Source organism: Equus przewalskii, chromosome 2 (genome assembly GCF_037783145.1).
Source record: "Equus przewalskii isolate Varuska chromosome 2, EquPr2, whole genome shotgun sequence".
Lineage (NCBI taxonomy): Eukaryota > Metazoa > Chordata > Mammalia > Perissodactyla > Equidae > Equus > Equus przewalskii.
This window is the reverse complement of record NC_091832.1, coordinates 23,899,876-23,923,141: the sequence shown is the minus strand read 5'-3', so window position 1 is coordinate 23,923,141 and position 23,266 is coordinate 23,899,876. Positions and strand designations below refer to the sequence as shown.

Here is a 23,266-nt window from a genome sequence, read left to right as displayed (position 1 = left end):
TAGCTTTCCAGCCTCTGGAGTACAAGAAAGTATATTAGAAAGAGGTTAAGAGGTTGGAATGAATAAGTACCCATTTACCAAGTCCACAAGTTTCTTTCCACTCGCCTATCCAAGTAGGACTGGTGACCACACACGCCCTCTCCCAGTTTTAGCCCCTTTGAAAGTTGACTGCCATCACCCCCTCTGTCTGGCTTTGAAAATTACTGCTCTTCCTGGCCTCAGAGAAACCTAAGATTTCCTTGTCTTCAGAGTTGTTTTGCGAATCTACCTAACTTCATCCTCAGACACCTCTTCAACTTACCTAGTACTCTCCTCCTTGGTCCACCTAGTTCCAGCCATATAGGCCTCTATGCTGTGTGTGTGTGTGTGTGTGTGTGTAAACAGACTAAGGATGCTCCACCAACGGGGCTTTGTACTTTATTCCTCACATCTGGTATGTTCTTCCCTTAGATACCCATACGGCTCTTTCTCACGCCGTTCAGGCCTATACTACCCACCTAGCACCAGCTACCACTCTCTCATCACTCTTCCTGCTTTCTTTTCTTCAGCACACTTATCCTCATCCAGATTATATACCCAATCTCCTTTCCCTACTAGAGTGTAAATTCTGGAGGGACAGAAATTCTGTGTTTTCCTTATTACTGCATCCTATACCTGAAATGTAGTAGGTATTTTAGAATGAATGAATGTTGTTCAAAGAGGAAATTAAATTAAACTTTCCCCATTTTCTAAGCTGAGAACCAACTTCTCCAAGGCATTACTCATGTTCTGCTCCAGGTGGTGCTGATGGGCCTTTTCAGCTGCTAATATTTAGGAGATAGAACAGTAGTGTTGCAAAGGATTACAGTAAGCTTAGTTTTTCACAGCCTCTGGTCTAGAGTTCCGGGCTTTTCTTAGCTGACACCCATAATCTCTCTTATTTCTTCTTTTTCCTGAAGGAGGAAAAAACATAGGACTTTACCGAAAGCATTTTCAGTATACCATCTCACTTAATCTTTACACCCCCATAATTAGGATTATTATCCCCATTCTGGCTAAGCAAAAACAGACTTGGAGTAGTTGCCCAAGTCTCACAGGAATAAGAAGTGGAGCCTAGATAATACAGATTTGGCTGCAAACTCTTGTCCCTCCAACAGACTTCTTTGACTTTATCCAAGTTAATTGCTCTCTTAATGAGGCTTTAAGAGAAATGCAAGTCGTGAGTTGATAATCGCATTTTAGAGATTTCCAGACTGCCCCTTTTTCCAACAGCTTCCCTTTTTCACACAAGGACACCCTCTAGGGCACTTTCTTCCAGAAACCCAAAGTCCACTAACAGCATCTCCTGTCCCAGGTGCAGGGAAATGTGCTAAGTCTGGCTACAGTGCCCATGAGATAAGAATCTTCCAAGTTGCCTGTTGTCCAGACTCATCATCCTCATTGTAGTAAAGCACAGGCCAGGACGACAGAGAGCAGGTGCATCTGTGAAAGGAAACAGAAAGCCATCTGGTCCTCAGAGAAAGTATGTTTTCAGTTCTTCCTCTGGGCCCAGAGCTAAGGTGACAGAGAAGTTTAGCACTGGAAGCTCTTTCAATACTATCTGAGAGGGGGAAATCAGGGGCCTGGGAGAGTCACTGACTCACACAGTCACAAAGTAAGTTACTGCCAGATTTGGAATCTTACATCCGGCTTCATGAATCTTTTAATTTGTCTGCTATACTATGTATGAGCTTTCATTTCTAAGGCCATTATTCTAGACAGAGCCAAAATCCCAAGCGGTACTAACTTAGCTCAATTCTGATGAATTGATAAGACCAAATAAAATTAAATGCTGAGATTTTGATGGCACGTCTCCTCTTACTACAAATTTTAGTCAGATTCCTTAGTCTCTCTTACTTAAACTAGACTGGCAAAACTGAGAAAGCTTTTTGGAACGGGGCATGTGAACCTGAGAGCAGAACAAACATCTAAGTCATTGCTTGGTGATTGTGCAGAATCAGTAAGAATACTCTATTCCCCAAGTTGTAACCCTACAACATTCACTGGGATCTCTGAAGAGCCACTGGAACTGCCACCAGTTCCCTCCTCTGAAGCACACTTCTAATAAGTAACTATAATGCAGAAAAGCGTAAATTAAGCTTTAACAGGAAAACTGCACAGCTGCCTCTAGAGGGCAAACAAGGTTCATTTTAATCTACAGCTTCACTATCTGGCTGACTTCAGTCTGACTACACAGTCCAAAACAAGCCTAGCTTTGCTTCCTGTCATGCTAGAAGTCATGAGTTTATTGATGACTCCACTGCAGGCTGATTAGAATACAATCCTTCTCTTTTGGCATTAGGAAAACGCAGATCTAAAGACTGTTAAAGATGTAGTAGTCTGTTTCAATCAAACACTTGGCTCTGTAGGACTATCCAAGCCAAGGAAAATGAGATGAGTTGAATTACGACAGAAATCTTTATTAAAATGTGTCCTTCAGTAATGTTAGCATACATAAAATATACACACATACATCTGTACACTCTTTGACAGACCTCACGGATTGCCACCATCAGTTTAACCAATAAATTAAAACTAAAAAAGGGGGGAGGTGGGGTGGGACTAAGGGCAAAATTTCCATGTTTTATCTGGTAAGAAATAGCAAATTTCCCAGAATTTCCCTGGGGAAAACCTGTGACCAGAGAATCTTTGAAATAAAATACATAAATCCCCACCCCTCCCCCCAAAAGATTCCAAAAGATGCAGTTACAACAAGTGTGCTTCTCAGAACAGGAGCATTCAATCCACTTCATACTCTGGCTTCTGCACCTTCTGGCTTCAAGACAGTCTTCCCCTCAGCAGGGGCAGAGAGGTTCATATGGGCACTTGGGCTCGGTGCACCTTGGGCTCTGGGAGTCGAGGGGCAGGCTGCAGTATGGGAGCGAGGGGAGCCACACTCATCTGAGGTGATGTCTGGCACATCGTCTGACTGCGTATCGGAGCTCTCCAGGTCACTGCGGATGCTCTCCGGCTGGGCCAGGCTGATGTCCCAAGGCTTGCTGGCCAAACAGTCTTTCTGTTCACAGCTTTGGTGTTTGCAGGGGGGATCCTCTTCATTGCTGCCACCTCCACCTCCACCACTACCTTCTTCATTCTCTGCCATCTGAGCGTGAACATGGAGCGAGTCCTCCGTGCTGCTTCCACTCACCAGCTGATAGTGGCTTGGTTTGGCTTCAATGTCCACTTGGATTTCCATATTGTTGCATTCTCTGTGGAGACAAAATCCACTTTGCTGAGTCATGTATGGGTCATGCTATACCTGTTGGTAAAAGCAGTTTGTGGGTTCAGGATTAGGAAGTCCAAAAACATAAGTAAAAAGTAGACTAGAGCTCACTTTTAACAAAAATAAAAATTTAACCTAATACTAAGATGGAGAACAATTAGATCCTTTTTGTTGGTTTAAAATACACACACACACATACCTCTGCCAATTTCTTTAAACAACTAAAAAAGAGCTTCCAAAATTCAACTAAGGGTCAGAGCCTTACACTATCTTACTCAAAATATGAAAGTGAAAAGATTCAAAGCTTTTTACTACTACGCCACAATTAGAAGAAATCAGACTCTCTCCAGCAAGAAGTGCTGCAATCACACCATACCATATACACTAGCTTCTCAAAAATAAAGAGAAATAGGCTACAGGAGCCCCATGAGAGCAGAAACCATAGACCCACGGACATCAATGAACACCAACCAAACTCTTTAAGTTCCATGTGAATAATTACACTGTTGCAATAGCCAAGAAAAGACCAAAAAAAAAAAGTAAAAAAGAAAGAAAGAAAAAAACCTCTAAAAATCAAGTGCTAACAAGAAGAATCAATCAAGACATGCCAAAAACTCCCATACCAAGAACTTGCTCAGTGAATTCACAGGGTACACACACCATATACCCTACTAGATGTTACACAAAGCCCTAACATGAGGCATTGAGCTTCTGAAGGCCTAGTGCCCAACCGAAAAAATGCAACCTCTCCTGGGCATCTGACTGTTCACATACCTGTCCTGTGGGTTGTAGGAACTGATTATGGAACCGGCCATAGCACGAGTGCTTGCGTTGTCACTAATTGCACCAAGACTGGCTGTGTCTTTGGGGAAAATTTCCTTTTGGACATCGGCTTGGACTTCTAACCTGTGTAAAGAGGGGACGTTCAAGTTAATACGAGACCTGGGTATTCCGAGACCATCTGCTTCCTGGCACACATCTCTTCCATTATTCTCTTGCAAATTGAGTTGATCTGATCTTCTCCAATTGTCAAATAGCTCAAAGAGATGCCCACACATTTTCTCTCTTAAATATCTACTGAAATCGTCCCCTCCTTTCTATCCCCACTGCTTCTGCTTAACTTCAGGCCCTCCACATCTCCTGCCTGGATAATTGCAATTGGGCTCTTTCTCCAGGAGCCCTAACTCCAGGTCAAACCACTTCCAGATCAGTGACAGTGTGGACAAAGATTCAATTACTCCAACAGTCCTCCCCTAGCTCCCTATTGCCAACAAGCATTAAAGGTCTTCCTGATCTCCTCCAAGCTGTCTCTCTAGTTCCGTCTCTCACCATAGGTCCTAAAATCATAATCGCTCTCAATTTTCTTTCCTTATACACCTATGCACATTTTATACCTCCATGACTGTGCACATGGTATTTCCTCTCTCTAGACATTTCCTTTCTCCATGTGACAAACTTCATATCAGTCCTTAACAACAAAAGAAGCATCACCTCCCCTCAGTTTCCCAGCAAACCAGTCACTTCCTGCTAAGTGCTCCAATAGCACCTACCTATTTATTATATCAATTTACTTATCTGTCTCCCACTTGTCTGTGAGCTCGAAAAAAAGGAGAGACCACATCTCATTCACACTTTACCCTCCGTTTGTACCCTCTGTTGCACATACTAGGAACTCAAACATTCAGCAATCAAATTACCCCCAGGCTATGAGATTGAAGGACGTACAGGAGCCAACCTCCTACAAGAGCAACAAACTTTCCCAATGGTATTTCAGAGCTGAGAACTCATAACTATTTCCTTTCTTGGCTCCAACACCATTTTGTTGCACACTTAAGTATTTCCTCATAATGAGTTTCACAGTCAAACCCGTCTGACTCATTCACTTCCTATAAAAGGCTTTCACAGAACTGGAACAGCTGGACTGGCTAAGCTGCAGTTTCAGCAAGTCAGTCTCCAATAATGTCTGTCTGCTTATTTACAGGGGTTTTGGTTTTAAGAAAGCACAGCAGTGAATTCTCTGACATGCGGGGACGGGATCCCCTAACAAGAGACAACCAAAGTCATGAGATGCACACAGGTCAGCAGCAGCCTGCAGCTGCACATTCAAGCAACCTCCATCCTGCTGCCTGTGTCTTTGCTTTTCTGCTCCAGCCTCAGATGCCCTTCAGGAACATGTCACGGCCCAGGGAAACGCAGTGCATCGAGTCAGAGACCTGAGTTCCAGCTTCAGTTCTGCCACAGAATCACTCTCAGAATTGGAAGAGGCCTTCACAAAGGCCATCTACTTAGGTGGTTTCCAGATGCTAGTTCGTGCAATGGCTACATTAGAATCACCTGGGGAACCTTTTCAAAACACAGATTCCTAGGTCTCACTCCAGAAGATTCTAATTTGTTAATGTGGGCTAGGGCCCTGAAATCTATTTTTAAGAGTCTCCCAGCTGACTGACAGGCACTCAGGTGTGTGTGGGATCCAATCCATCTGCCATCTGTTGCTTGACTCCTTCTAATGGCCAAATGGCTATCCGGTCTCACTTTAAACACTTCCAGGGTTAGGCGGCTCAGTATCTATGAAGGTAACCCATTCCTTCTTTGTACTTTTATATAGATTTTCCCTATATTCTCTACAAAGAAACAAATTTAGTTTCCCTCTAGCTTCTGCCAAGTCATCTTAATCTACCTCTTGGCATGAGTCAAAAGTCTAATCCATTTTTCCAGTTCGAGGCCCTTCAGATATCTGAAGGCAATCATCTCCCCTACCTCCCCACCTTGTTTTGTCCCACCTTTACCTCACCCCAGACTTCTCTTCTCCCATGCATTCAACTAACTGCTTCTCATGTAACATCTGTTAGGCTCCTCTGAAGATGTTGTGGTTTGTCTAACTGGTGAAATGACTGAGAAAGTCACAACCTTTTTAGTCATAAAGCTTTACATATTCTCAACATAAGTTCATAGAATTGACTTTCCTTATCTATCAAATGGGAATAGGAATAGGAAGGTAATAAGGTTCACAGCACCAGTAAGCCAACAAAATACAGCATAAATGCTGTTCAACTGAAAGCCAGTGACAAAGCCTAATGGAGAGCACAGCCTTGGGAATTGTACAAAAATGTGTGCCTTCCTTCCTGAAGCAGGCAGCCTAATGTAGTAGAGGGAAGATCAGAAGTCAAAATTATTCTTTATATGGAGTTGCAGTGGAAAGAACACTGAACTTTGTGTCACTTAACCTTTCTGAGCCAGTTGTCTAACTGTAAAAGTAAAAAAAAAAAATACCACTGATGATTAAATCAAATGAGATGACATATGGGACATGCCTGGCACAGAGAAATACCTCAATACAGGTATGTTACTTCTTATAATTCCAACTGGTTCTGTCAGAAATTATCTATTTGCTTACCTGCTGTATTTTCCCTTGCCACTGGAAAGAATGCCACCACTCAGTGTACCCCCTGAGAGGGCTGCAAAGCTGGCTGTTTCGCTGTATGGACCCTGCATAACACTGAGTCCATCTGTAGGGCTTCCACTGGTGCTCAATACACTAGTCAGACCTTCAATGCTGCTTTCCCCAATGCTGGGATTTTTGAGGGCTCGCCAGGCATCTGCCACTGGGGATGGAACCAAACATCTCAATTCAAGATGGCACAGCATCAAAACAGAGTCTAATATCTTCCTGCAAAGACTCTTCAGAATGGAGACTATTCACGTAGAGAAATACTTATTTATTCACTTAATGGACAGCTGCTATATGCGACCATCACACATCAAATGTTTTAACATATGCTAATATTTAACCTTCCCCCAAACTAGGCACTAATATCCCCAATTCTAGATGAGGAAATGAAATCTTAGAAGTAAATGACTTGTCCAAGGTCATGGCTAGTTACACAAAACTACAGTTCTGATTCCAAGCCCACTATTCTTTCCATGACACCATGGATGACATCTAATAAAACATGAAGATTTCAAAACATGTTTAGGTCATGTGCTGATTCTAGCAGGAAGCTTGAAAAACCTTTGGGGATCTCTGTGCCCCAGATTAGTTAATATGAAGTGGAACAACATCAAAGTAGAAGTCAGAATACTTGCTCTAGTTCTCACTCTGCAGAAGCTCTTAAACCCATTTAACAGATGTTGAAACAAAAGCTTCAAGAAGTTCCCATTAAATGCAGATAATTTTAGCCCCCGCCTTCTCTCTTCAGAGAGCTGTTGTAAAAACCAAGTGAGATAATAACTGTGTAAAGTCCTCTGAAAATTACAAAGTACTGTGCAGATATAAGACTTTATTATAATCACTACTATTATCAGTATACTTGGAGTTACTTAGAATTCTACCAGTTTGTACCTGCCACACAGAGGCAAGTACCAGAGGAATTAACCTAATAACTCTGAAACGAAGAAATGAAAAGCTAAAAATACTTTGCCCCCTACAAAGCTCATTATCCAAAGTAATCCAATGACAATCTCTCTGCAAAATGTACTGAATTTTACTGATTTTTATCTTGTGTGCCATAAATTCAAAAGGAAATTAAAAATCCTCCTTTTACCTGTGATCGGACCATCATCTTCATCAAACTCAATTTTCACTCCCTTTCCGTTGGCTGTGCTAACTCCACAGCCCCCTCCACGACAGAGAGAAATGGGCACAACCCCATAGACATATGCCAGCATAATGGGGACGCCAATACCTAGGGGAAGAGAAGGAAACATGTCAGCAGACCATCAGCTTGCAACTGCCCTGAATTCTCCTTCCCAGCATGAGCACAGAAAAAACACTTTAAAAAGGAACAAGGAAAGACAAAAGACAGCTATCCCAAAGAGGTAGCCTGGTATAACAGAATGATGGCTGAACTTGGAATCAGAAAGGCCTAGATCAGAATCCTGGCTCCAATTTACTAGCTGTATGACCTTGGACATATCTTCCCAGGGTTGTCAACGATCAAAAGAGAAGATATGTATAGTGCTCAGCACAGTAAGTATATGTTGCTTTCATTTCCCCCCACCTATTCACTGCTGAAGTGCTAATCCAAGAGTGTTAATTCCAAAATCTTACTGCTGTGTAAGGCAGAATGGCTTAGTTGTTGAGAGCACAGCCTCTGCAGTCAGACTGCCAGGATTCATGTCCCAGCTAAGTGACCTTGGGCAAATTACTGCATGCTTCTGTTAGGACTGTGCTGCTGTGAGGATTAAATGAATTAATGCATGCAAAACACTCAGAACTGCTCCTGGCACAAGGAAAGCCTAAATAAATATTAGTTACATTATTATTATTCTAAAACAAATCCTCATGTCTCCCAAAATACTGTGAGGCCAAGCAAAGCAAAATAAAAGTAATTTTGTTCTGTGGGTTCCATGGCAAGTGGAGAAGAAGAAAGATGAAAGGTGAAAAACTAGGCCTTAAAGTAATATTGCTTAATTCAATCTTTTTTATGTGCCAGGTGGAGTTCTAGGCACTAACTTCAGAATGAAAAATCCCAAACTCTGATAACTTAGTGTGGCTGATAATCACAATAATAGTGCCTAATAGACTTAACTCCTAAGGTGGGTTTGGCATAAAATATAGGAGCCTCCAGAATGAAACACCTGGCCAGATGCTATAGTCAGAAAAGCTGACCATAGTCAGAAAGCTGATGAGGGGGAGGGAGAGTAGAAGGGGAAGAAAGAGAGAGAGAGGAAGGAAAGGGGGAGACAGAGACAAGATGGAGACAGAGACAGAGGGAGAAGAGTCGTGGTCCTGGCTAGCTTACCCACACTAACTGCAGCGATTACTGGGGATGCGATGACTGACAAAGTCACTCCTCCTGTGATAGCCAAATTCCTCTTATGTTTGGAGGTTTTCCTTCCCTCATACCTGCTGTGAATCTAGGAATAAGAAAGAAAATCCAGGTCAGCAGGTTAGGACATCAACCTTTTTGCCAGGGATAAAAAGGACAAGTGAACACTCCTCTATAAATTATCTATATTAAAACGTATTCCCCATCCCAAAGAGGTATCTTTCTCAAATTTTAACCTAACTCAGACCAGAACCATACAAACTAATATAGAAAGAGTTAATCCAAGAAGAGACAAAATAACTCAGGGGAGTGAAGTAAGCATTTCACCTTTAAGTCACTGAGACAAACCAGGCCCAGGATGTTAATAAGAACTTTCAGATCTCTTGGGGGTTTATGAAAATCCATTTAAAAAATCAAGGTTATTTTTATCCATGAATCAGCTGGTTTTCAGGCAGCTCTGAAACATAAAGTTCCTCCCCATTTCCTTCAAACTTTTACCAATAAACCTGAAGATGGAACATGCACAGAACTCAGCATGTCTTACCTTCCTGCCAACATAAACAGGAATGCCGATGACCATGGCAGGAACAGCAATGCCAGCAATGAGGGAAATCCCCACCGGAGCACCTATCAATGTGCCCAGCTGCCAAAGAATTTTCTTCTTACGGCTCCACGGCTTCTTGCCCCAGAACGTGCAGCCAGAAGGGCTGCAGAGGAAACATGCTGAAATTAATGTCAATATTACAAATGCAGCTGCTGTCACCAGACGGCTTGATAAGAGCAAGAGCCTTCTTTTCCACAGGAGTGATTAACAGAAGAGATTACAGGAAATGAGTATATTACACAAGGGGGAGCAAAGGACAAGGCCAGACTATTAGAGCTCTGGGCTCTTTCTTTCTTTCTTTTATTTGGAAAGGCAGGCCTCTAGGCTTGAAACCTCTTTTCCATTATTTTCTGCTGATCTCTGTCCCCGCTAACCCGCCAACACTAGCCCAGCTTCCTTGACTGATACTACTTGGGATCCTGCATAGCCTACGCACTTGACATTTTACCCAAATGCCCTGTGCCCTGCAGCTAATGAACACTCTGATTTGCATAGTTTTCTTGGCACATAGCCTACCACATCATATAGATATGCAAACCACGTTCCTGGGAAGGGACATAAAAAGACTTGTCACACCCCTTATATCAGTTTTTGGCTACTTTTACATTTCTGTGTCCAACCTTTTTTGCTCACTTCCTTTGTCCTGTCTTCTCTTCTAGATGGGATAAGCAATTCTGAAAGTAGGGATCATGTTTTATTCACCTTTGTGTCCCCAGTAATTGGTACACTGTAAATACTCAAAAGTTTGCTAATTTGAAATGCAAGTGCTTCATCCACACAGTGAATGTTAAGTTTGTAAATATTAACTCCTTTAGGACAATATTTTAATATTCACTCAATGAATTATTTGGAAACTCATCACATGTAAGGAACTTTAAAGAGGTAACTCCAGCCTTAAACTTACGTAGTTCATAAAATTAGACATGTACATGAAATACAAGTTGTGATGATGTTGATAAACATGTAAGGAACGTCAATAGAGTAGAATGAGGCAAAAAAAGCTAGGGAAGGCATCACAGATGAAATGACATTTAAGTGGCCCTTGCAGTGTCGATAAAAACTGAACGGGTTGAGATAAAAGGGGTATGCTGGCAGGGTGAGGTGACTGGAAAGCATTCCAGGCAAGGGAAAGAATATGAACAAGTCTGGAGGTAAGACATCACAGAGGAAACACAGGGAACAGCAAGTCCAGATTATCTGGAATATAGCATGTATAAAAGCAAATGGAAAAAGCTAGAAAAGCAGATCAGGGCCAGACTGTGGAAAACCTTAAAAGCCATGACAGGGAAATGGAATTCTATCTGGAAGGTAAGGAGACAGTCCCTGGAAGTTGCTGAGCTAAAGAAAAACATGATCAGAGAGGTGCTTCAGAGGAAGTTTTTACAGCTTCCTTATGCTGTAATGAGAGGACAACTATGTCTCTTTGACATCCTTTTCCCTAAATCAGTAAGAGAACAAGACTACAAAAGCAATGGATACATTTCCCATCTCACCTGAGGTAATGCAAGTCTGAGATCTCTTTCATACAAAGCCAACAGAATTCACAGCCACACACTGCACAGGTCATATGATTACAGCTTCCATCATTCATCTTGATAATGTAAGCACTGCATCGTGGGCATGGCTTGATGTCATCTGCTAAGGGGGAAAAGAAGAATGGGTAGAAAAATACCCGTAGTTAAACCTTGCTTGGCTTTATTATTCCTCCGAGTACACGTAAGAAATGAGGAGACAGTCAAGAACTCTTGACTGAGGATTCCAAATTGTGCAACTCACTTCACTAGAAGGCTGGCCATGTCTAGACCTCAGGAAATTTCATAAAATGGATCCTGTCTCGTATTGAGCTGCTTATCCTAAAAACTGGCATCTTACACAGCACTTGAGCCACACTCTGAGCAAGGAGACTTCCCAAGAGAGAAATACGGTTCCAAGAAAAATGGAATTCCACCAGCCAGTAGGCTGGCAGAATTAAAAGCAGAGTCCTGCAGGAAGGATAGTCTGCAGCCTGGAAGTGGCTCTAAGTTTTGAAAAACTTTAGTTCAGGAAACTCATTTCTCAGGCTCAGCAAGTATCACTGTAATTTGTTATTAACACAACCCACAGCCCTTTCCCATGATACTCTCAAATTCAAAATCTAAAAACAATTGCGTATGCTATGTAGCAAACACCTGGTAATTTTCACAGCAAGCTAGGAAACTATTCTATTAAAACGACAATTTAGGAGATTATGCTGTGCCAGGAAAAAGTGAACGGTAAAATCTTTCCTACTAGCCTCTCCCAAGTGACATCAGTGAAATAAAGCTTATTTATAAAAGGCAATAAACCCACTGACATTTTTAAATAGGTTTACCCCGATTTGTCAAAGTGTGAACTGAATGCGTGTAATTCCTCCTTCTAAAGTTAATCATTAATCCACACTAATATTATTTCTTTTCCTTAAATCTGTACCCTACTTCCAAAAGCAGTGATGCACTTAAAGCTAGGAGGAAAACAGTACAAACAGTACAGTACAGTAAATGTCTTTCTGCTCATAATGAAAGTTTTGAAAAAGCCCCTAGCAAAAGGACCTAATTGCTCTCCAATATGAGACATATTACTATGAAGGTAGAAACTAGAGAATTCAATTTTGTGTGTATTCTGATTCCACCTGGGTTGGATAACCTATAATGGTCAGAGAGGGAAGCTACATATTAAATATAATATTGAAAGTATCACCAAATATTTTCTGCTCTCTGATCCCAGGAAATACTCAGATATACAGTAAAGTAATCCCTCTCAGCTTTGGGCTCATATTACGAAATATCAAATAATGAGACAAATGAGACAATGCCAACTTATACCTGGTCCAGATTCTTGCCCATAACTGAGACCTGAAGTGTGCTTGGTCCGGACTCGCAAAGTCTGCGCCCTCTGCTGACGGGCCATGTCGCATGTCTGATTTGGGTGCCATATTTGTTTGCAGTGGTAGCAGAACTCAGTCTGGCAGCCTTCCCTCTCACAGGTCAGCTTTGGGCAGCTGGCACAGCCATAGGCAATAACAGCATAACTGGGTAAGAAAATAGTCAGAGATATCAGTAAAGTAAGAATGCTCTACCAAAGACAGACATTACTCATCAGTTCCAGTGGGGTAACACTATTTGGCACCCCTACTACTACATATGATGTAGAGAAAAGAACCCACATGCACGAGCACGTCTAACAAACTGTAAAACATATTGTGTATGAGAAAGTAAATTGCTGCTTCTTTTTTTTGGTAAATTCCTTCTTGAGATTACAAAAACACAAATCATTTATTTCCTGAAAAAATAGAGGAAAATATATTTCACCTGAGTTTCTAGCATGTATTCAGTTATAAACTGCTTTAGAAGCAGTTTGCCACAGCAAGTTGCATAAATAACTAGGTAGAAAACTATTTCCTCTGATGGTTTGTTATATTTAGAGGGATTAGAATTCATTTACATTAAAAGACAGAACATTTGTAAAATAAAGAGCTATAGCAACGAAGCTAAAGCAAGTATACTTTTCTAGGTTTCACAGCGAAGCTGGCCTGACCACTGCCTGAGACACAATAGCCATAGATGGATTCATGATCAACTCCTATTGAAAGCTCATTTTATCTGTTTATACTTTTTTCTTTCTATTTTTCCAATTCAAATCTATACCTTGAAATATCTTCTCTCTTGACAGGCTCCAGAATCCAAGAATACCACTCATCTATCTTATTAATTAATATATACAATAAGGCCCTATCTCCCTCCTTCTTGCTCTCTCTTTCTCTCTCCTGACACATATTCTTAGTAAAGGTGGGCAATTCAGAATCTACTAGTACCAGCATCAACTGTTTCTTGTACTTCATGTTTATTTACCAAGAATTACTCTCCCACAAACAATCCGGTATTTTTACAACTATTAGCCTTTCTGACTAATTCTAAATATGTCAACTAAATGCTCAGATTGCCCTAATAAGTGAACACTTGTTTAAAATTTAAAAAAAATTTTTTTTAAAGTAATTTAAAGAAACAAATGAAGAAAGGAAGACGGCAGTGGTGAAAGTTCACATCATTTTTAGACAGGTCAGTGATTGCAGGCTTAGGTTTTGCCTTCTGGGCTTTGTTGTTCCCTATCCCACACACTCCTCCAATAGCCAAAGACCTCAAACAACTTATACAAAAGGCTAAAAACGTTTTCTTGGATTTCTTCTACAGCTTCTTTGTTTACTTGAATGTACATTAGAGGTTTATAATAGCAACTCAAGTTTTCAGGTTTATCATAGATTCTGCAGGTTGATTTGAGAATGACACTAAAAATATCATTGAAAAAGTATCATCTATGTTATATAATACAGGCTGTATTAAACCTCTTCTCAGAAAGCGCAAACTGAGAATAGGTTAATCTATGAATGCAAATGATTCATATCCTGTAGGAGTTCTGAGCAAATTTACCCCACCTAGCTGCAAAATAACTACTAAAGATAAACAACGTTTCTCCTGAAGAAAGTAACTTGCTTGCTATTTTGTGTTAAACGGGAAAGGTACTGGATGATCTCAGAAAAGTATTTAAGTCAAATTCTGATGATACAAATTAGATATACTGCCAGTCAGGAAGCCTTGAACATTTCATGATCCATCTCACATGGTGGGAGTAAATATTTAACATTTTTTTTTTCCCCCAAAGAAGAACATTTGATAAGATTGGCAATGTCAATTTTGGGTGTGGAATTTGGTTCCAAGGAAGTAAAATAACCCCAAATACTCATGAACCCATAGCAATCTGTCTTATCATGACACAGAATTACTCAGGGCATGAGACTTGGCATTCCTGTTTTTGAGCACCTGGTCTGGGCTCCCTGTCCCTGATTCATTCTTATGATACTTCAGTTAATTAAAATCTCCAAACCTTAGTTTCTACCCCCAAAATGGAGGCACAGGTGCTTGCCACCTTCAAGTGTAACTAAACATGTTCTAAAACTGCATTTGAGAACTTGTCCTGGAAGGTGTGTTATAAAAACATAGCACATTTTGTCCTACTCCCTGGCCTTTGCATACTCTATTCCTTGTGCCTAGAAATGTCCTTTCCTTACTTCTTGACCTGGCAAATATTTAATACATTTAAGAACCACTTCAAATGTCATCTTCTCTATAAAATCCACTTAACCTCTCCAGGCAGCTGGTTGCCTACTTCATGACTGTGCATAATTATTTTATAATACTTATCACATTGTATTTTAATTTTCTGTTTATATGTGTGTTTCCCCAACCAGACTAGACTCAAGGAAAAGTATCATCCACTTTTTAATCTCCAGGGTCTACCACACTGATTCATGCTTAAAATACCTGTGTTGAATGAATGATAGAGGCTCTCTCATGTTTGGGTTTTTGGCGTTCCCCAGGGCATTCTAGCTCTTCTCCTAAAGCAATTTCTTAAACTTATCCATGTATCAATTGGCTTACTACATACCAGGTACTATGACTTAATCCTAAAAATTTGTATAAGCCCATTTTAGGAATAAACTCCTAAATTCTGAATAGGGCAATCTTCTTCCCCAGGTAGTTGAAAAAAGCCTCATCCTAGAGACCAAATTTGCCTTGACTATTTGTTCCTTCTCTTCCATGTCCTACAATGGAGTTCTCTTAGCTTAACCAAGCATTCCAGTTTGCTAATTAGAAGGCAAATGGAAGGTGTAGGAAACGATATGCTGCTATGAATACAGATGCATCCTTTTTTCCCTTTAAATTTATATAACTTTTCCTAATTTTGTTAATTTCCTAAGTCTTCAGAAACATCATAATGTGTGACAGGCTAGACCACAGCATTACCTAACTTCAGCCCTGGGGAAAAAAATCCCATTAGTATGAATTTGATTATGCTCCAACAGACTCGGGTAGTTAAAGAAATGTGTTCCTATATTGTGTCTGTACTTCCCAGCTCCAGGCCATATGATTTCATTTACAAATGGACCCCGAGCACGTGTGAGGGTAGTAGACATGGGCCAAGTTGTCACAATGAGCTGTACCCTTACTATCTTCCATTTTCCTGCCCTAGTTCAAATCCATGTCACCTCTTGGCCAGACAACTGCAAGAGACTATACTATCTGGTCTCATTCCCCACTCCAACCCAAATTCCAATTCCAGAAGGTTGTCTATCATGATGATACTCTTTTACTTAAAATCCTTCAACCAAAAAGAACAAAGTCCTTCAAAGTCCTTCTCTGCATGGCACAGATAGGCTCATCAACTTGAATTCAGTCTATCTTTTCAGATTGATCTCTAGCCACTTCCCAGATCATGCTCCCCATATTGTGCATCCTGAGGCTAACCAAACTAGACTCCAGACTTAGTCTTGTATTTTTATACCTCCATGCATTTGCTCATATGCTCTGCTTTGAGATGCTTTTTTCTCTACCCTCATCTTTGTTTGCCCAGTATGAATTCCTACTCATATTCTTCAAGGCCCAGCCAGATCAAATATAATCTCCTCCATGAAGTTTTTCTTGACACCATCATGCAAAACCTTTCATCTATTCTCTAAGAGCATGTGTATTTGCTTTAGTATTTATTACACTGCGTTTATAATTATCTATCTATCCATCCATCCAACTCCTCTGCCAGGCCAAACTCCCTGTCAAGAGGGTCATGACTAAGACCTTTTTGTAACAGCCAGTACTCACCTAAGGTTCAACACTACGAAATTCTCAAGTGTCTGTTGGATGATCACCTGTGGGTCCTCTTCTTGCCCACCCTCCTCTTATCTATGTCTCTTCCAAAAACTGTGCTCTTATTCTTTATCTTTCTTATCAAAATTCAACAATTCATCCCATTCTTCTGGGACTTAATTGAAAGACTCTGTTCACAGAGTTGTAGAAAAAGTTGGTATATAGATATCCTTGTCTAGAGGAGCTCTCAACCTACTCAGAGCATAAGATTCATTGTTCACTAAGGACACTAACAGAGGCAGGCCAGAATAACTATTAAAGGAATTTAGAAAACTGCAAATAGGGAAATTTTCAGTTAAGTCTTAAAGATGCCACAGAAGAAACAAAAACAAGTTTCCTGGTGATCTAAGTATGGGAAAATTATACCAGACTGAAGATTTACACTGCATATTAGCATTAACAAGATTTACAGTGTATATTGGCGTGTTTAAAGGGTCTAAGAAGCTCAGAAATAAATTTGCTTTATTTTGTTCAATCCAATATTTCCCAAGCTTATTTGATCACAAAACATTTTTCTTTCCAGCAATGTCTATAATATACCTTGGGAAATATTATGTACATGAAAAATAGAAAATAAGATCAAAAGATGGTTGGAAACTGTAAAGGGGCTTAAAGTATAAGGATAGATCATACAAATAAGAAGTCCTTAAAGATAGAAAAAGTCATCTTACAGGTCAGGTATGAACAGTTTTACACAGGGGAGTGATATAAAATGTTTCACTTTAGAATGAGTACTTTGGCAAATACGAGAAAGCTGTATTGGGCTGGAGGATGATGTAGATGGTGGTGGCGCAGGGGGGATAGAATGAAGCGTTGTGAAATAGAAGGTACGGGCTAAATTAAGAGACAAGGTCCAGGAAGGCTTCAGAGAGGAAAAAACCTTCACTGAGAAATTTGTCTTGCTCAAGGAGCTTGCTCTTCCCTCACAAATGCACTTAGAGATGAACAGAAGCTTCCTGTTTATGGGATGGTCCAGTCCAGCTGTCGAGGAAGGCCCATAGCTGATACTAACTGCTGGGGTCAAGTGGGAGGAGGGACTCTGCAGGAGACAGAGGCAGCAATGAGAGGCTGGAGAGGTGGACCTGCACAAAGAATTTAGGTCAAGACGGCCTTATCTCCGATTCATCTGTACAAAAGATCTGCCCTTGTACACCAGGAAATTTTCCGTTGCCTCCTTTGCTCACCCCTCTGTCTTCTAGAGATTCTGAAAGGCTTTAAAGATTGGCAACATTACATGTTTACATAATTTGGGGGTTTCTAAAAAGACATGCTTAAGCAGAGGCTCTAAGGGGTAACAGATCAACCAAACCATTTATTAGCTGTGAGACATTGGGCCCCACACTTAAACTTCTTTGAACTGGCTTCCCCTTTATCAGATGAGTTTACCACCATCTACTTGTATGAAACTAAAATAAAATTATTTCTGAATGAGGTTATAGTCTGAAGATTATAAACAACTATAAAAATGTCAGTTATTTGTATTTTGAGTTAATTTTATCTCACTTGAAAGTATCTTTTAAAGATTACACTTGGTAATATTGTACTTAAAAATATTAAATAATGTGAATGTTTCCCCACTGAAATTGGTTCCCTTACTCACAAATAAAATAAATAGTATTCGAGGATGGGAAAAGAAAAATTCAAGACTCTTTCCTCTGTTCTACAAATATTTTGTAAACAAATAACAAATCTTTTAATATATAGTGTTCTCATTATCACGAGTTATCACAGTGAAACAAATGACCAGAACTCTGTAAGATCACTCACATGCTCCCCTCACCCTGTCAAATACACACATACACACAAAGAGAGCAAAGGGTGGACGTGACAAATTTGGCTGGCAAGAACTTGATCTGTGGGCAGTAAGGATGATCAGATATGAGAAGAAGAGATAACTGGGGCTTAGGCTTCCCTCTGGTGCTCGTCTACAATTTTTCACAGACTCAGAAGAATAGAACAGTTTGATTAAAACAAAACAAAACAAAACAAGCTATTTTTCTCCTCGAATTAACAGGAGGTAGCAAAACCACTGGCCACATCCCCAGGGGACTCAGACACCTGTTTGGGAAGTGAAAGAATTTTAAAGTTACTCCTGTTTATCTAATACCTTCAACTGAAGATCTCAAAACACTTTGCAAACATTAATTAAGCCTCTCAAGTCAGGAAAGGATTAGGCCTTTTTCAGACAAGAAAAATATAGTAGGTAAGAGGCTGTTAACGATAAGAATCATAAAAGAAATTAGATTCTAGCATCCTTGGCTCCCTCAATGTTGTCCTTAGGCCACATTTGACGAAATGACTCAAACAGCAGCCTCCGCAATAAAGCAGACAAGCCTGTGCTTTTTAAAAGAGAGGTTGAGAGGAAAGAATATTGGCCTTGGTTGGAGTTAAGACCAGTGTTCCGAGACTGGTTCCACTACTCACTAGTTATATGACCCTGAACAAGTTACTCAATTTATTTAAACGTCGGTTTCCTCAAATCTATCTTACAATGTTTTAAGGATCAAATTAAATTATGTATGCCTGGCACATGGATACTCAGATTCCAGCTCGCTTTATTTTCCCAGACTTCACCTTCTTTAAACCCACAGATAACACATTTTTAAAAATTATATATAAAATTGTTATAATTCTTTTAACTAATGAGAAAAAAACCTCTAGATGACACTAATTCAATACTTGGTTAAAAGAAGAAATGGCCTAATTTTTTAATAACTACCCAATCAGTAATGGTTTAGAGCTGGCATCAGCAAGGTTGCAAATTAATTCCTGTCCACTTTTATTGATGTGAGCAAAGACAGAGACTGACCTCAGGGAAATAAAAAACAAAAAGATAGCTTTTCCAGAAAGATAATCAGTGATGCCACATTTCTCAGTTAAAATTCAAGCTAACTCACATCTCAAAAAGGAGTTAAAGTACTATTCCAAAATTAACCATGCAGTGTTCTCTTAAGTAAATATTCCTTTGGTTCAGAAAATAGATCAACAGTGTCTGTAAAACTTGAATACCACATAAATTAACCTCTTAAGGCCAGTAAGATCACCAGATACCAGTTACAAGCAAACTGTTCCAACAGCTTACAAGGTTCTTTCTGATACTTATTAACTGAAAGTGAAAGTCATCTACCATGGATGTACAGGGTACCTTTGATGACAACACTTCAAAGTAATTTAGAAACCTCATCTCAGTGAGGTTAAATAACACACCCATGTCTAAACAAGTTTGGCAGACTAGAAAAGTAGAAACTCTTACTCCCCCAGACACTTCTGTTGAAGGAGGCAAACAGCAGCATCACGGAAATCTTCAAACAGCCTTGATAACATAGGCTACCATTAAAAGCCCTTCTTAACTCCTCTGAAGCAAACGATCATATAGCTTTTTACTAGCATTACATGTACACACTGCAAGGAGTCCCTAGCATCTTTTCGTCCCCAAACATGACACACAAGAATGAAATGATCTGCCCAAGGTCATAGAGCAGGTAGTGGCACAGTCTGACTCCCACCCACTTAGATGAGCCCCTCTTTGCTGCATGCATTCATGGGACGTACTGACAGTAACACACAATCACATTTCAAAAAGGGAGGGGAAGGGGGTCTCCAACGAATGCTCCAGACAGTGAAATCTGGTGGTATCATGTTTCTGCAGATACCGCATATTTTCCCACTGACCTTAAAAATTCAGTATACACAGTGCACTAGAAAGATGCCATCAAGAACTCAAGATCGGAGGGTGTGGGAAACATTTTCTCCTACCATACCAGCCTCTGGGCATCCTTCTTCTCAGTGACCCACTGCTTCTCTGGACAAAGAAAGGGTCTGTCCACTCCTCACTCTGTCCAAGGCAGCAGTGTAAGAACCACAGCGGGCCTCCCAACAGCTTGGCACAGCAGACACACCATGCCCAGGGTGCCCCCAGAGCCCTGCCAGCGAGCTGTCCTGCACCCCCTCCATCCCAACTTCCAGCAGGGGTGGTCGGGAAGAACACACCTTCTCCTGCCACGCTGCTAAGTCTGCCCCTAAACAGCGGACACGCCCCTCTGAAGCGCTGCCCCCTGAGAACGACAAGCTCACTCCGTCCTTTGCCAGATATCCCCTCATTAAGAGATGTCCCCTCCCTCCGGACTGAGGGGCGTTCACCCAACGAAAAACGGCCTCTCCCTGCCTCCTGACTTGATGGACAGCTCCTTCCCCTCGCCGCCCGCTCAGCCCCCACCTCCAGCCACCGCGGGCAGGGGTGGGGTGTCGGGCGCCATCGCCCCGCTCGTCCGGGCTTGCCGGTGGGCACCGGTCAGCGACCCGCCGTCCTCTCCCTCCCACCGCCCATCCCTCCCCTGGCCTCCGGGCTGGCACACGCGCGCCGCGCCGAGGACCGCCGCCCGCGGGACCAGCCGTGCGGCCCGGGCCCAGGGTCCCTCCGCAGCCCGCGGCCACGCCCCCGCGCTCACCCGCAGTCCGGGGCCGGGCACCAGCGGCAGTCGGGGTCCGAGGCCAGGTAGCGGCGCAGCATGAACTCCTCGTACTTGTGCATGAGCGGCGGGTCGGCCAGCAGCAGGCGGATGTCGTGGGGGTTGAGCCGCTCGCTGCACTCGGGGCAGCTGATGGGCACGCGGCTCTCGCTGATCTCCAGGCGCAGGTAGTGGCGGAGGCAGTCCCGGCACGAGCGGTGCGGGCAGCTGAGGAGGCGCGGGGCCCGCTCGGGCGGCAGCCGCACCAGGCACAGCGGGCACTCCACCTCCTCCGGGCCCGGGCCGCCGCCCTCCGCCGCCTCCTCATCGTCGAACCCGGGCCCCGCCGCCGCCGCGGCCTCCTCCTCCGCCTCGGCGGCCGGCTCGGCGGGCAGCGCCTCGGGCGGCGGGGCCTGGGCGGCGGCCGGGGCCGCGGCGGGCGGCGGCGGCGCGGCCGGGGGCGGCGGCTCGGCCTGCGGCTTGGCCCTGGCGCGGCGGCCGCGGGCCGAGGCAGAGAAGACGCTGTGGAAGGTGAGGCGCCGGCGCCGGCCGCCGCTGCGGCACTTGGGGTCGGGCGCGGCCGCGTGTAGGGATGTCGAGCGCGGCGACTCGGAGTCCTTCTCGGAGCCCATGGCCCCCAGAGGCCGAGGGGCGAGGGGCGCCCAGCGCCGCCACAGCTCCCGCCTCAGCGCCCCCTCAGCCGGCGCCCCGGCCGCCGCCGCCCCAGCCGCCCTCCCCGAGATAGAAACCGAACGTTGGCGACGAAGTGGTTATAAAGCCTCCGCCCCGCGCGCCCCTGCCCACTGCGCAGGCGCCTCGCTGAGACACCTCACAACCCGCTTCCCCACCCCGGCCGGAGGGGCCCGCTGGGCGGGGCCGAGCGGGGCGGAGCGGGGCGTGCTGGGGCGGAGCTCCGCCTCCTCTAGGTCACGTGGCTCCGGGGCAGCCATCTTGAGGAGACGCTGACCCTAGTGCTTTTCCTGGTCTCCTCCCCCAATTCTGTCACCCCGATCGCCGTCATCCCCAAGGTGGAGTTTCGTTTTTCCTTTCAGCAAATGAGGCTTCAGTTTCTTCACCTGTAAAAAGCAGAGAAGGGTAAATTACATGGTGATTCCAACTGGTCCACCTTCCAACATTTCTTTTGTTGTTATTAAGCAAACAGCATTAATAAAGAATATAATCATTCACTGAGCATCTATGAAGCGAAGGCATGGCTACATAAGACAGACAGGGTCCCCTATCTGCAAGGGACTTACAAAGTCTAAATTTCTTAATGTAGCATTCAGTGCTCTCTGTGAGCTAATAGACTGGATTCCTAGGCCCGCCTCCCATTCTGTCCTGGTAGCCCAGCATTTTTTTTTTTTTTTTTTTTTTTTGGCCTGGAAGTGCCTTTTTTCTGCTGGTTTTCCATTCCTCTGACTGGGGGAGAATCTGGACTCAACCTTCCAAATGGGAGGCAAGCAAGAGGCTTCAACAGCAATGGGAATGTATCAGTTAGGATTAGACTCAGTTGCAAATAAAAGGAAAAAATGGCTTACAATAGAAATTTATTTCTCTCTTAATGAAAAATAAGTCCAAAAGTAAGCAGCTCAGGACTTCTCTGCCATCGTCAGCACTTGGTTTCCAATTTTAAGGTCACCTCATTACAGTCCACATTCCAGACGGTGGGGAGGAAAAAGGGAAGAAAGGCATACCCTTTTCCTTTTAAGAAGGCTGCTTTGGAAGGCATGCACAGTTTTGCTTACATCTCATTGGCCAAAACATAGTCACATGGCTGTACTGGGAATTATAGTCTTTTAACTGGGCACAATGTGCCCCTAAAAATAGGGGCTCTGTTATTAATCAAGAACGGTAGAATGAATACTGGAAGGTAAACAGCTGTCTTTTTCATGGGTGGTACTTAGCCATAAGAAAGGTCCCCAGGAATAAGTCCTGAGGAACTTCAAACTTTTGAGATAAAACAGTGAAAAGGAGCCAGGAAAAGAAACTGAGAAGCAGGGGCTGTGAGACAGGCAAAAACCCAAGCAGGCATGATGTCACAAACACCAAGATACAGTGTTTCTGGGGGGGAGTGGTTAACTGTGACAAATGCTGCTGGGAAATCAAGAAAGATAAGAACAGGGAAGTGACCCCTGGATTTGGCAATACTGAAGAGTCCTATAAGGAAGAGGACTGTTTATCCTCAAGGAGGAAGGAGGCTGGATGGCTAAAACAATAATTAATTTCTAAATATTGGCCAGACTAGGCCAGTCTCTGCTGTGGTAATGAACAACCCAAATATCTCAATGGCTTAATACAACAATTTCCCCCACTCATGCAAAATTTGCTATTGATCAAGGTACTTTCCAGAGTATCTCTCCTCTACTCCACTGGGTAACTCAGAGATCCAGGCCACTTCTATCCTGAGCTCTACCACCTGAATGGGGGGCTTTCAGGATTGCCTCAGTAGGGGAAAGAGAGAGCTGCAGGGCTGTGCACCCACAATTAAATAC

The 23,266-nt window shown here is 42.9% G+C and overlaps 1 protein-coding gene across 12 annotated transcripts; it reads right to left on the bottom strand.

The window, feature by feature from the left end:
• Positions 1 to 401: 401 nt before the first annotated feature.
• On the bottom strand, positions 402 to 21,531 carry RNF19B (ring finger protein 19B). 12 transcript variants are annotated; one of them, XR_011533393.1, is made up of 11 exons: positions 20,775 to 21,530; positions 12,454 to 12,659; positions 11,107 to 11,251; positions 9,554 to 9,716; positions 8,983 to 9,097; positions 7,783 to 7,923; positions 6,636 to 6,843; positions 4,016 to 4,147; positions 2,729 to 3,227; positions 1,317 to 1,461; positions 402 to 932 (listed from the first exon to the last, which is right to left on the bottom strand). XR_011533393.1 is itself a non-coding variant. In XM_070595552.1 (10 exons), the coding sequence occupies exons 1-9, from the start codon at positions 21,404 to 21,406 to the stop codon at positions 2,768 to 2,770; spliced, it is 2,202 nt and encodes a 733-aa protein (XP_070451653.1). In that variant the 5' UTR covers positions 21,407 to 21,530; the 3' UTR covers positions 1,200 to 1,461; positions 2,729 to 2,767. The 12 variants fall into 12 exon arrangements, 10 of the variants coding, with proteins under 10 accessions (XP_070451653.1, XP_070451668.1, XP_070451687.1 ...); XR_011533399.1 differs by lacking the exon at positions 4,016 to 4,147 and having other exon boundaries at positions 643 to 932; positions 20,775 to 21,531; XM_070595552.1 differs by lacking the exon at positions 402 to 932 and having other exon boundaries at positions 1,200 to 1,461.
• Between the last annotated feature and the right edge of the window lie 1,735 nt (positions 21,532 to 23,266).

Excerpts from the sequence above, each read along its gene's own strand:
- RNF19B (XM_070595552.1), bottom strand. The coding sequence starts at position 21,406 with ATGGGCTCCGAGAAGGACTCCGAGTCGCCGCGCTCGACATCCCTACAC. Across the intron at positions 11,252-12,453 it reads TGGGCAAGAATCTGGACCAG|CAGATGACATCAAGCCATGC; the intron begins GTATAAGTTGGC and ends TTTCCCCCTTAG. Across the intron at positions 3,228-4,015 it reads TCCTACAACCCACAGGACAG|AGAATGCAACAATATGGAAA; the intron begins GTATGTGAACAG and ends TTGTCTCCACAG.